The sequence below is a fragment of the Propithecus coquereli genome, unplaced genomic scaffold (assembly GCF_000956105.1).
Source record: "Propithecus coquereli isolate 6110/MARCELLA unplaced genomic scaffold, Pcoq_1.0 Scaffold105, whole genome shotgun sequence".
NCBI classification, from domain to species: Eukaryota; Metazoa; Chordata; class Mammalia; order Primates; family Indriidae; genus Propithecus; species Propithecus coquereli.
The window spans coordinates 1,122,201-1,135,506 of record NW_012134414.1 but is presented as its reverse complement, the minus strand read 5'-3'; the positions used below and the strand labels follow the sequence as shown (position 1 = coordinate 1,135,506).

The 13,306-nt window shown below is 36.8% G+C and overlaps 1 protein-coding gene across 1 annotated transcript in view; it reads right to left on the bottom strand.

The window, feature by feature from the left end:
• Positions 1-13,306, bottom strand: part of MORC1 (MORC family CW-type zinc finger 1) — a gene marked incomplete at its 3' end in the record, with an annotated part of 186,727 nt that overhangs the window by 33,903 nt on the left and 139,518 nt on the right. The window contains 5 exon segments of the mRNA XM_012645902.1: positions 5,074-5,178; positions 9,750-9,797; positions 9,800-9,823; positions 10,007-10,252; positions 12,032-12,097. Of these exon segments, the coding sequence (XP_012501356.1) occupies positions 5,074-5,178; positions 9,750-9,797; positions 9,800-9,823; positions 10,007-10,252; positions 12,032-12,097 (489 nt within the window).

Genomic DNA, 13,306 nt, shown 5'->3' with positions numbered 1-13,306 from the left:
GAATAGAACAAAGTGACAGATGTTAAAAATGACCAGAAAATAAGGATTATCCCACTGGGAGAAGAAGAAATAGAAGAATGTGCTTTTTAAAAATAGCTTCAATAGGCCGGGCGTGGTGGCTCACGCCTGTAATCCTAGCGCTCTGGGAGGCCGAGGCGGGCGGATCGTTTGAGCTCAGGAGTTCGAGACCAGCCTGAGCAAGAGCGAGACCCCGTCTCTACTGAAAATAGAAAGAAATTATCTGGACAACTAAAAATATATAGAAAAAATTAGCCGGGTGTGGTGGCTCATGCCTGTAGTCCCAGCTACTCGGGAGGCTGAGACAGAAGGATTGCTTGAGCCCAGGAGTGTGAGGTTGCTGTGAGCTAGGCTGACGCCACGGCACTCACTCTAGCCCGGGCAACAGAGTGAGACTCTGTCTCAAAAAAAAAAAAAAAAAATAGCTTCAATAGACCATAGGCCTTAGAGAAAAAAAAAATATGAAGAGTATTCAGTCAAGAATTGGGAGGTGAGGGGGAGCGGATTAGCAAACAAAACTGTTAATATTATAACAGTGAGCCAAGCAGCAAGGTGATATTGGAGAATGAATAATCATATGGCTGAAATAATCAGCAATGGTAAGATTAAATACAAATCTGAAAAGTAACCAATACTATCATCATTTCATGAAATTGCACAGCTATCAGTACACGGACCAGACTGAAGTGTTGCCCAAATTGTAGCTGAGAGGGTAATGAAGTGCCCTAATATGAAAAAAGAAATAAAAAAAATGCTCAACATCTCTAACCATTAGAGAAATGCAAATCAAAACCACAATGAGATTATCACCTAACCCCAGTGAGATTAGCCTCTATCAAAAAATCCCAAAACAACAAATGCTGGTGAGGATGTGGAGAGACACTGCTGGTGGGACTGCAAATTAGTGCAACCTCTGTGGAAAAGAATTTGGAGATTCCTCAAAGAGCTAAAAATAGAAATACCATTCGATCCAGCAATAGCACTATTAGGCATCTACCCAAAAGAGCAAAAAACATTCTACAATAAAGACATCTGCACCCAAATGTTTATGGCAGCACAATTAACTATTGCAAGGATGTGGAAACAACCCAAGTGCCCGTCAATTCATGAATGGATTATTAAAATTTGGTATATCTATACAATGGAATATTATTCAATCATAAGAAACGACAGTGATCTAGCACCTCTTATACTTTCCTGGATTAAACTTAAGCCCATTATCCAAAGTGAGGCACCACAAGATCAGAAGAATGGACTCCACTTGTATTCACCATCGAATTGGTACTAACTGATCAACACTAGGGTGCTCACATGGCAGAAATACTCTCCAGGGATTAGGGGTATGGGGGGGTTACCCACAACTAAAGGACACGGGGAGCATTGTAGAGGGGAAGGGTATGCCCCTCACCCTTGCGTGGGTGAGGCAAAGACAAAAAGTGTAACCTTAATGTTTGTACTCTCATAATACCCTGAAATAAAAAAAAAAAATCCCAAAACAACAAATGCTGGCGAGGATGTGGAGAGACAGGAACACTCTTACACTGTTGGTGGGATTGCAAATTAGTGCAACCTCTGTGGAAAAGAATTTGGAGATACCTCGAAGAGCTAAAAATAGAAATACCATTCGATCTAGCAATAGCACTATTAGGCATCTACCCAAAAGAGCAAAAGACATTCTATAATAAAGACATCTGCACCCGAATGTTTATGGCAGCACAATTCACTATTGCAAGGATGTGGAAACAACCCAAGTGCCTGTCAATTCATGAGTGGATTATTAAAATTTGGTATATGTATACGATGGAATACTACTCAATAATAAGAAATGACAGTGATCTAGCACCTCTTCTATTTTCCCGGATTGAACTTGAGTCCATTATCCAAAGTGAGGTATCACAACATCAGAAGAATGGGCTCCATTTGTACTCGCCATCAAATTGGCACTAACTGAATAACACTAGGGTGCTCACATGGCAGTAATATTCTCCAGGGATTAGGGGGATTGGGGGGGTGGTAAATCCACAACTAAAGGACACGGTGAGTACTGTAGAGGGGAAGGGCGTGCCTCTAACCCTCTCTTGGGTGAGGCAAAGACATAAAATGTAACCAAAATGTTTGTACCCTCATAATACCCTGAAATAAAAAGAAAATCCTTTCAAAAGGCAGACTGATAGACATTATTAATATAGCAAAATAAAAAATATGCCAACAAGAATAGATTTTTTTTTCCAGACAATGTGAAAAAAATATATAGTCATGGGGCAGAGGCAGGCATGGGGCAAAGGTTTCCTGAGTCAGTGTCCTTTTAGCATTTTTTTTTTTTTTTTTTTTTTACCATTTAGCATTTTTGCCATTTCTATAGTAGCATTGGTAATGTCACCCCTGTCACCCCTTTTGGGGAGGTAGACATAGCAGGCTGTCTTAGCTGGAAGCCTTTTAAATATTCAGGAAGCTAGCCCACCAGCAACTGTCAGATTATAATTGGCCAGTCCATTCGGACGGCCATACAGGGAGAGAATGCATGGTTTAAGTCAATATGTGCCTGCCAGTTGAACTGAGGTATTTATCTTTTAAATGACCACACTGACATTATGCTATTATACAACAGTCTTGAAATCATTCCTGCGAGAGGTACTTTCTTTGGTGTGGTGAACATACCATATTTCTGAGTCTATTACACCTAAAAATAAGGCCCTGGGTCCCACACCCAGTAAATTCACCAAAATAATAAATACCACCCTGGGGGGAGGGGGCGGGGAGGGCGTCCTGTGTTGTAGCTAATTATTCTTAAGTGACAAACTCCTGCACCAGAATTAGCACTGAGTGCCTTCGTTCTTGAAACTGAACAGACACCAGGGCAGAATGAAAACATGTGTGTGCACACACGCTATAATTAGAAGATAACTGGGAAGGAGTACAGAGATTAAGGGGAATCTTTTTTAATTTCTGAGTTTAAGAAAGTATAGACAGACATGCACTCAGAAGCAATTATTTCCCACTTGAATTACTGCAACTATAGCCAAACAGAAATTAATGTGCATCTCTGGATAATGCATATTTATCCAATTTAATTAGCTACCATAAGTTTGAATATAGACATCCTGCTAGGATCACAAAGACACAAATAAATCACACCACACACACATAATATAAGAACCTGAGAAATGTTACATAAAAAGACAATATTTTAAATATACTGTCATAGCTAATTTATGAAAAAGCACTTGCTGAAAGCTCTATACAAAGCTTAGAGAGGTGACAAAGTAATGGCTACATGAAAAACACACAAAGATTGAAAATTCTGCAAAGTAAGTGGTGAATAGTAATATTGCAGGTATGGCTGTATTACATTTTGTTTTGAAGAGATAAAGGGAGGTTGGCATTGTTTACAACACTAGTTGCAGTTTTGTCTTCCTTTCTAGGCTCTGATTAAATTTTGACCTGCTTCCTTTTGAAAATACTTAGATGTTTACTTTCTTCACTTAGTTGTTCCTTATTGTTAATATTAAGGATTTTTCTGCTCCTATTCACAAATCACTCCTAGACCTTTTCAACAAGCCTTCAAATGGCTTCTTAAAACAATTATAATTTATGGATGAAATGATGTTATGCCTGGGAGTAATAAGGGCAGGGAGGGGATGAGACTGTCTATGGGTTTTGTTAACCACTGGAGTTGAGAAATGGCCACACAGGAGTTGATTGTACTATGTTTGAAATTTTCTATAATGAAAAATTTTAAAAATAAACCTTCATTGTAGTCATATCATGTACCTTGTAACAACAATTTTCTGGTGAAGAACAAATTAATTAAGGTAAAGTTAAAAGAAATTATATGTTCCTCACTGGCTTACGTGTAATTTAAATCTAATCCACAATTCTGAATATCATCTTGCGTGAGGTACCTTACCTAAAGACATGTACAATGAGGCCAGGTCCTTTTCTAAATGCGTTCACTTACCATGTCAAAAATAGTAACCATCTAGGATACTGAAGTTATTTATTTTTTTTATTTCAGCATATTATGGGGGTACAGATGTTTAGGCTACGTATGTTGCCCTTGCCCCCCCTCCCCACCAAGTCCGAGCCTCAAGCATGTCCATCCCCCAGATGGTGCGCATTGCACTCTTTGTGTATGCATATACCCGTCCCCTCCTCCCCCTTCCCCCCTCCCCACTGCCCGACACCCAATAAATGTTATTCTTATTGCTATTTAGGTTCAAGTTTGGTTGTAAGCTTCTTGGCAATTAAGGTATTAATAAAAGGGGAACTATAGTGAGTAATAAAAGTTATATTCTGATAAAAGAAAATACAAAATAGATTTTTCCCTGACATTAAATTCTAATGTCTAAATGAACTTTTAGTGTTTATTTTAACACAAAGGACACTATATAACATAATGGACAACATGGCTTCACAGATGAAGTGTTTGTCATATGGTCAGTCCTTGAATCAATTCTTCCTAACCACCAAGAGCCTTTTACACCTGGTTCAGTGAAAGCAAAACAACTCTACAGCAGCCCGAATATGCAGCTCTTTGATATAAACTGTCATGTTAGAATCAGGCATACATTATCCAGGGGAGTAAATGGAAAGCACGCCCATATTCCTTGAGTAGACTTCTCTCAGCAAGGTTTTTGGCAGTGGCCTAACTTATGTCAATCTAGAATTATACTTTCTGGTGAGAGTGTAAATTATGAATTACAGAAAGGTTCATATGCGTTGGATTTGGGAATGAGGACTGTCATGATCTTCAAATTATAGATATAATTTTTATGTATTTATATATATATATATTAAAACTTTCTCATCCTAAAAACTAAAATGGAAAGGGTCATAGACTAGGGGTCAGACGGTGTTAAGTTCCAGTTATATCTCTACTAGTTTATGTAGCCTTGGGCAAGTAACTTAACTAACTTTTCTGAGTCTTGTTTCTTCATCTAAAAACTAAGTTATTCAAGTAAATGTTCCAGTTACTTTGAGGCACTAATGGATACCTCTAATCCTTATGAATGTGTATCAATCTCAAGGTCATTTAGCGAGTAAAGTTTATCTCACCAGGATTATATCTGGATCACTGCTGATGGTTTCAACCTCAATCAGTGCCTTACATTTCTGTACAGGGTTTACACTCTGCTTCCTTTTCATTTCCCAAGGAGAGGCCTAAAGCAAGAAATTAAAAAAATATACAAGGATTAGTAGCAACCAATGGTACACACTAAACCACTTTCACTCGTTATTTCATTCAGCCTCTATTTACTGCAGTCTTCTGTAGGATATATAGTGAAAATTCAATTTCTGCTCTTTGCCCTCAAGAAGTATATGATTTAGATAAGGACATGTAGAAGTTCAATAACAATGCACAACAATAAAAAGAATGTCACAAGTCAAATTAAGTATGAATGAGTGACATAAACTGTGGTGGAAAACAGTGAATCAAAGGGTCTGTAGTATTTTGCAAAGGATCTGCATGAATTATTGTCTATATACTGGATAATATCTCATATGGATATGTATATTGTTCTTAAAACTTACATAGATGTGGGTGGGGAGAATAAGATATATTAATTTCAAAATATCTATGATGGCTTTCTCTTATTAGTTATTAATCAATGGATACTAGACATACTAGACTAGTACTCTGTGGGATGTCTGCAGTAACTTTTTGATACTGAAAAAGGATTCTCCTACTTGAAAAGGTGGGAAAACACTAAAGTATAAAACTTATGATACAGGAAAAGGTCTCGCATAATTGGAATGGCTAGAGGTGGACTCTTACTTTCCTAAGGGCAAGGGCTGCGTCTTATGAATATCTGAGTCCTCAGCACCTTGCTCAGAGTAAATGTTTAACATGTTTGTTGAACGAAAGGAATTAACAAAAGACAGTGAAATAATATTCAAAGGAATTGAAATGTCCAGATGTAGAAAACAATAAGCACATTATTTTTATTAAGATCTCATTTTTAAGAAATGGGGAAAAAAGTTGTTTAAGATAAATAAAGTAACCTTCTGAAAAAGGCAAGTGTGTGATATAAATAATTCTTTAGGAAGAACACTAAGCTAAGTAATTACTTGCATTAATAGAGCTAAACTGTGGTACATATAAGCTAAAATATTAGGTAATTCCAGAGCCATTTTTTTTATCAAGGTTTTGAAACACATGGTAAGATTTACTTGGAGCATATCTGCCTTCCTAATTCTATGCAGCTTAGGCTAATATTAAAATTAATTACATTTCCTGCACCTCCTCTGTTTGGTAGTGGTAATGCCTAGTGTGTTTATTGGACAGGAAATTAGAAATAATCCTCGAGTAATCAAAAGTTGTTTCATTTGCAGTTTAAAACCTGATTAAATTCATTTTTTAAGTGCTTATAAAGAATTTCATGGTCTCTTGATTTATTCAACTCATTTCTAGATTTTCTGAAATATAGAATATCTTCTGGAGTGAAATTAGCTTACCTTTCCAAGAGCTCATATGTAACCTGTCTCCATTTCTTCATCTTTTACTTGCTGATCAATCCCTTCTAATCTGGTTTCTGCCTCTTTACCCCAACAACAACAATAAATTCTTCCTGAAATCATCCCTATTATCCCTAAATCATTAAATCAATGGACATTTTTCAGGCCTTTGGCTACTTGAGTTGGCCTCTCAACAGAATTTAGCCTTTTGACTGCCTCTCTTCAAATCACCTTTTTTTACTCTTGGGAAATTTGATATAATGACATAACAAATTCCTGGTTTCTCTTCTTACTGCTCTGGCCATTCTTTCACAGTCATCTGCACTACCTATATTCCAATAGCTAGCCATAAAATGCTAAAATTCCTCAAGTTTCTGTCTAGTCCTTCTTTCTTCTTACTCTTCAACCTCACTCATCCTGAGATATGCAAATATTTCACAAGTTTATGTTTCCTATTTAAACATCGCCTTTGAAATCCAGACTCATATGTGATTTCTCACTTGGCACATCCTCTTGAAGGTCTCAAAATAAAGAAGCTGAACTCATGCTCCCTTCCACAATATCAGTCACCTTCTAGGACTCTCTCTTTCAATAAATTGAATCATCATCTAACCAGGTGAACTTGAAATTCTGTAGACATTCTTGCCATTTCCTTCTGTGTTGCCCTCTATATCTAATATAGACCATCCACAAGATGGGGCAGTGTTACCTCCCCCACCACCACAATCCAAGCCCACACTAAAGTGACTTCTCCACCAGACCACTGTCATAGCCTCCTAATTCCTCTGTCTGCATTCACTCTTGTTAAATATGACTGTTAAGGAATCATCCACCAGTTATCAATGCTAGGGGAGGGCTCTAAACACTCTATTGTATGTTGGTATTGGAGTTGCTAAAGGAAACACACTGGATGGAACAAGGCTTTATTTACATTGTGAAGAGACAGAGAAAGATCAGGCTCAGTAGTGAGCATCAGTGCCCCATGGCCTGCAGTTCTCCCTCCCCCCTAACAACCAACACAGGACAATTGGCCACACATACCCTTCTCATGCTATAAAAGGACACTGTCCTCTTCTCCAAGGAGGACAGATATAGAAGTAGGGTTGACCAGATGCACATGACACATATGCTTACCAAAGGAACAAATATCAGCCTTGCAAGAAACAAAAATATTCCCATACAAAGCGATAAGCCCAGCACAGGCCATGTGGGCTCTTTATCTCTCAGTAAGAAAGTGTCGCAGGCCCAAGGTCTATCCTTACGTGGACAGCTGGGGGTAAATGGCTGCATGCATGAGAATGTCTTTCCCAACAACTCTGCTCTCTACTAACCTTTCGCCCATACTCAGCCAAAGCAGTCTTTACCAAGAAAAATCTGTTCATGCCACTGCCCTGTTTGAAACTCTTCAATGACTTTCTGTTGCTTTTAGGATAAATACAAAATCCTTCAATCAAGGCCGGTAGGACCTGCCCTGCTCCTCTCATACCACATCCCTCTCCATCTCTCTGCTCTGCCATAGCTGAATTGTCTTTTTAGAGTTCTCTGTATTCACCACATTTCATCTATATGGCAAATGCTGTTTGCATTGCTTGGAAATGCTTTCCTTCCTTTCTTACCCATTTAATTGGAATTCAATCCTAAAAGCTTAGTCGCCATTTTTTTCTAGGAAGACATCCCTGTCCCACCAGAGTCAAATCCCCTATTATAAACACTCATGCCACTGTCATAAAAACTGCCACAGTAGCAATTTACATTTGTCTGTGTAATTATTGAGTGTCTGTCTCTATTGCCAAACTGTAAGTTTGTTGGAGGCAGGAACCATATGTGGTTTTTCTCACAGTTGAATCCCCTGTAGCTGGTATATTGAGTGGTACATAATAAAATTACAAATACACACACACACACACACAGACACATATGTGTATATATGTGTGTGTGTGTGTACATATATATAGCTACATGAAGAGTATGTATGTGTATATCTATTCACTTTGTGTAGCTTTACATATACACACATGCACATATATGCTATACTAAGAAAGACCCTATATTTAAAGTCTAAAATGTGTTGTTCTAACACTTCTCAATGGATTATATGTTTTTAGAGCATGCACTATGTCTACGCAATAAACCAAAAAAGCCCAATCTTGAAATTGCACAGCTAATACGTTTTTCTGTAATTCAGAGTTAAAGGAGATAATACTATAAAGTGATAAAACTACTTTTTATATATTACAAATATGTTGTACTTTGAACACAGGGTTGAAAAAATATCTGCTGCATAAATCTGCGTATTTAAATGTGATAACTAACTTAAAGCAACAGAAAAACTAAAATTCTGTAGTGTAGACAGATTCAGCTTGGCTTATATAATCTCCAGAAAAGATTTTGGGCAAAAATTTCAAAATTGTAGGGAAATAGATTTGAAATATTTTAAGAGGATGAGCTACCCAAAAAAGAAACAAGAAAAGGCTGCCTTCGGGGGTAAGGATTTTCACCAAAGATTTTCAAAAGGAGTCTGTACGTCATTTGCCAAAGATATTACAAAGGAATGTGTGAGAGATTTCCATAATGCAGCTATTGTTCTACATAATTCCTTTTGAAAGGACCATGCCTAAAATACCTTGTCTCTCACCATGCCTTACGCAGTGTCTTGCACTGGGCAGAAGCTCAGTAGTTATTTGCTGATCAAATGAGTTTATTGCTTTCAGAGCTTATGGCAATTCATTTGACTACTTTCCATGGTGGACCACATCCACTCTTCAAGGGTGAATTTAATTTGTGGAAATAGTAAAAAGGTATTAGAAGTCAAATTTCATAAACAAGGTAGATAAACTAGGTAATACATTTTGGCTTATACAAGATGTGAAATGAAAGTTAGCAAGATGATGTCTGTAATCATTCAGTACTGAACCTGGCACAGGGCAAATGCCCACACTATTGTAGGTATTATTATTATAAGTCGAGTCAAGGAAAAATTCTCAAAAGCAATTAAATCATGCTAACATTAGAAGAATGTAACATGTTGTGATTCTTTTGAAAGAAACAAATTCATTTAGATATATGAAAATTCTGAGGTGGAACATTTGTTAAAATCAGTCTCAACACTTAGTTGTATATTAACATTATATCCCATTATGACTACAGGGGTAACAATATGTATGATTTAGCTATGCATTTTTCCTACAAAGCATTGAATGCAAAACCCTAAAGATTAAAGGTTTATCCTAAATGAATTTTTCTCTCTTAAATACAGATTTAAAATCTTTTCCCACCTGGGTATTCCTCAGAGGCCCTTCAGTTGTTTGAGCTCTCCAGACACTGAGCTGATATTAGCAATCTAACTTTTCTTTCAAAACAGAAAATACAGAAAAGAAAAAAAATTTGGACCTTGTCCAGGAAACAAAGACTGCAATGTATATTCTAAAATTAGAGTGCTTTAAAAATGTGAAAGTGAAGCAAAACCTTGACCAAATGCTATTTCCAGAACAAGTGAATTATTACACATTTTGTGAATGAGAAAAAGAAATACCTGGGGTCTCTCAGCTAGTTTGACATTTTCTGTCAGAGCTGCTGGATGTCTCTGTTGTTGAGGTTTCATTTTCTTCCGCATATACTTCTTCCTAATTTTAGTCTCGGAAACGTATTCTACATCAGAGTCTGTCTTTTCAGTGTCTCTTTTTTGGCCTCTACGGCTGACCAAGAGTTCAAAGGATGAAAGAGTTTCATGCTTTGAGTCATCACCCAAAAGCCTGATCTTCTGAGTTTTGGTATTTTCCTTAAATAACAAAGAACACGATTTGATTTTTTGGTAGCCAGCTTATTTATGATTAATTATCATTTCCCTCATAATCTTATTATATTAGGTAGTATTTCTTATTACTAATAAAACAGTTTAAAAATCAAAAGCTTAGAAAACCCACTTTAGCAAAGATATACTGCTATAATGCTCATTAAGAATTTGATTCAGAAAAAGCTGCAAAGCTAGGCTGAGTCGAGACATCTGATTTTGAAGATGCAGACATCCCCAGATGGAGGACACACTGTGCAACCAGACTTCCTCCCAAGAGAGGTTTACTTGCCTTTGGCTCCCTGCTGCAAACAAGGCTGGTCCTTGTCCCTACCCCAATCCCACATCCTGCTTCTTGCCCCTTGCTGGCTGCTACTTTAACCAATGAAAGCTATATTTACTAAGAGATCTAGAAAACATGTGCCTGCTTGTTAGCTCGTATTCTCTTTTGTAAGAACCAAAAGTAACTATTAGAAGGAGAGGAGTTTAGGGCAGAGCACAGAGTGAAACTCTGGTATTCCTAAGCATACCATTATCTACCGCAGCCCTAATATCTACTGGTCAAGGAACCAGTACACGCCTTAGTGGTGCTGAGGGCTCAAAGAAACTGTCCAGCTCCCTTTTTCCCTCACATAAACCACCATCATCTTGTAAAGTTATGTTATAGTTGAATATACTAGTTTGTTCACAGCTAGGCAGAATCTCAAGGCATGAAATTGTATTATTATTACAGAGGCCTTATAAGAACATATTTACAATCTATTTCCAATGGCAAGTTACTTGCAGATGATTTTTACTGCTCTCTACTCCAGAAGAATCCCTTTGCTTATCCTACTGTCAGATTCTGGTGATAAGTTATTATAAAATGGGTAAATCCTGAGACTGGTTCAGCCATTCAGCTATGTAGTGATCTCAGGTAAATTACTATGAAAAGAGGGAGTTTGATTACAAGATTATACCAGCTCCCATTTATTACTGGGTTCATGGGTCCCTGATCCCTTAATATAGTAGCAGAAGGTGCAAATAAAGAAAAAACAAACTAAAAAGACACTCTGGAAACAAGTGTTCCAATATTTAATGTGGATAGTAAAGAAATGCTAAAGATATAAAATATATTATGTACATCTATCGGAAATCTATATATGTAAATGTTGGCTGGGGTTTATCAATCCCAACACCTGCCTGTTAAGAAATGTAATTAAAATTATAAAGAGTTCCATATTTGTGTGTGTGTGTGTGTGTGACTGATATAACTGAGAAGGTAACTCTAAAGGATCGAAAATGTTCCCCTCTAAATTCTAGATAATAACAGACATTTGAGAAATATCATGTAATATGACATTTAGCAAACACAAGAAACAATGTAAGAAATATACATACAACATATTATTAAGCAAATATACATCCACAGACTGAAAATCAACCTGTCTCTTCATATATATGTAATATATATACTATATATATTTCTATGTGTATATATATATATATATACACACATAGAAAATATTAGAAATATATTAAAATACTTAAAATGGCCATTGTGTGCAGGCAGTAAAGTAATGGGTAATTCAAATATTGTTTATATTTTATTTTCTGTGTTCTCTAATACAAGTGTATCACTCTAATAAGAAAAAAATGACATTTAAAATCTATTAGTGCTTCCCTTTCTGATTCTCAGAAACCATGACAACATTTGGCCTTTGACAAGGCTTATCCTTTGCATGGAAAATGTGATACAAATGGCTCAAACCTACATTAATTGCTCACCTTAGGTGCAGAAGTTAGCCTGGCGGATGTGAACTCAGTGATTCTATCCATTGGTATAAATTGAGGCTTTTGTGGGAAAACAAATGATTAAGGCAAATGTAAATAAAAATAACTTCTAATTGGCAAATTACAATAATTCAGTATTTTTCATTTCTTAAAGAAGTATCAAGATAGCACATCCTCACCAATAGTTTTTTGAGCAATCTATTTAAGTTTAGATATACTTCAACGATGTTCTGATTAGGAGTGACTGGATAGTACAAGAGAATCCAATGGTCTGTTGAAGGATTACAGATCAAATGTCTTATGAGAAACTTAGGGTGCCACTGTGTCGAAGCTTATCCCATTCCCAGCCTCCACAGCTCTTGTCTCCCATCTCTCAAGACCCCGTGTTCCCTACCTGCAGGGCCCAGGGTATGGAATGAACCCTGACATTTAGCAGCAGCTCTGTCTAGTTCAGAACTCTCAATCTGAGCTTCAGTGGATTCTTGAGGGTAAACTGGCCCTGTGTCCCTAATCCACTCAATGCCCAAATCACATCTACTATTCCTCGGGCTCATGTTCATGTTCCCATGCCTTTGTATAACCCATTTTCTTGGACTGAAATGACCTTTCCAACCTTGTCCATTTGTCAAATTCCATTCATCCTTCAAGTTCAGTTCAAATATTATCCACCCTGAGAGCCTCCACCAATACTCTAAGGGAGAATTAATTGCTTTATCTTCTACACTCCCAAGGCATTATTTCTCTTAACATGTTTATAGAGATAATATATTCACATGGGACAACATACATTTTAAAAGTATATTAAAAAGAAGTCTCCTTACTACTTCATTCTCCATATACCCAGTTCATATTCCATTAACACGTAACCACTGCTACTACTTTCATGTTTATCTTTCCAGAGATTTGTTTATATATCATATACAAGCATATATATGTATTATGACTTTCTCTATATAAAAATTTCCCCCACTTTTTATGATAGGGAAAATGGTAGTATATTATATACACAGTCTGCATCCTGCTTTTTCATTTAAGGACATATCCTAGAGATCTTTCTCTCTTAGAACAAAAAGAGCTTCTTTATTCCCTTTTGCAGCTGCATTATATTCCAATGTATGGTTGTACAAAAATTTATTTAACCAGACCTGCTGATAGACATTTAGATCCTCTCCATCTTTTACTGTACAAATAATTTTGCAAAGACCAATGTTGTAAATAGGTAATTTCACATTTGGGTGAATATGTCTATATAATCGATTTCTCAAAGTG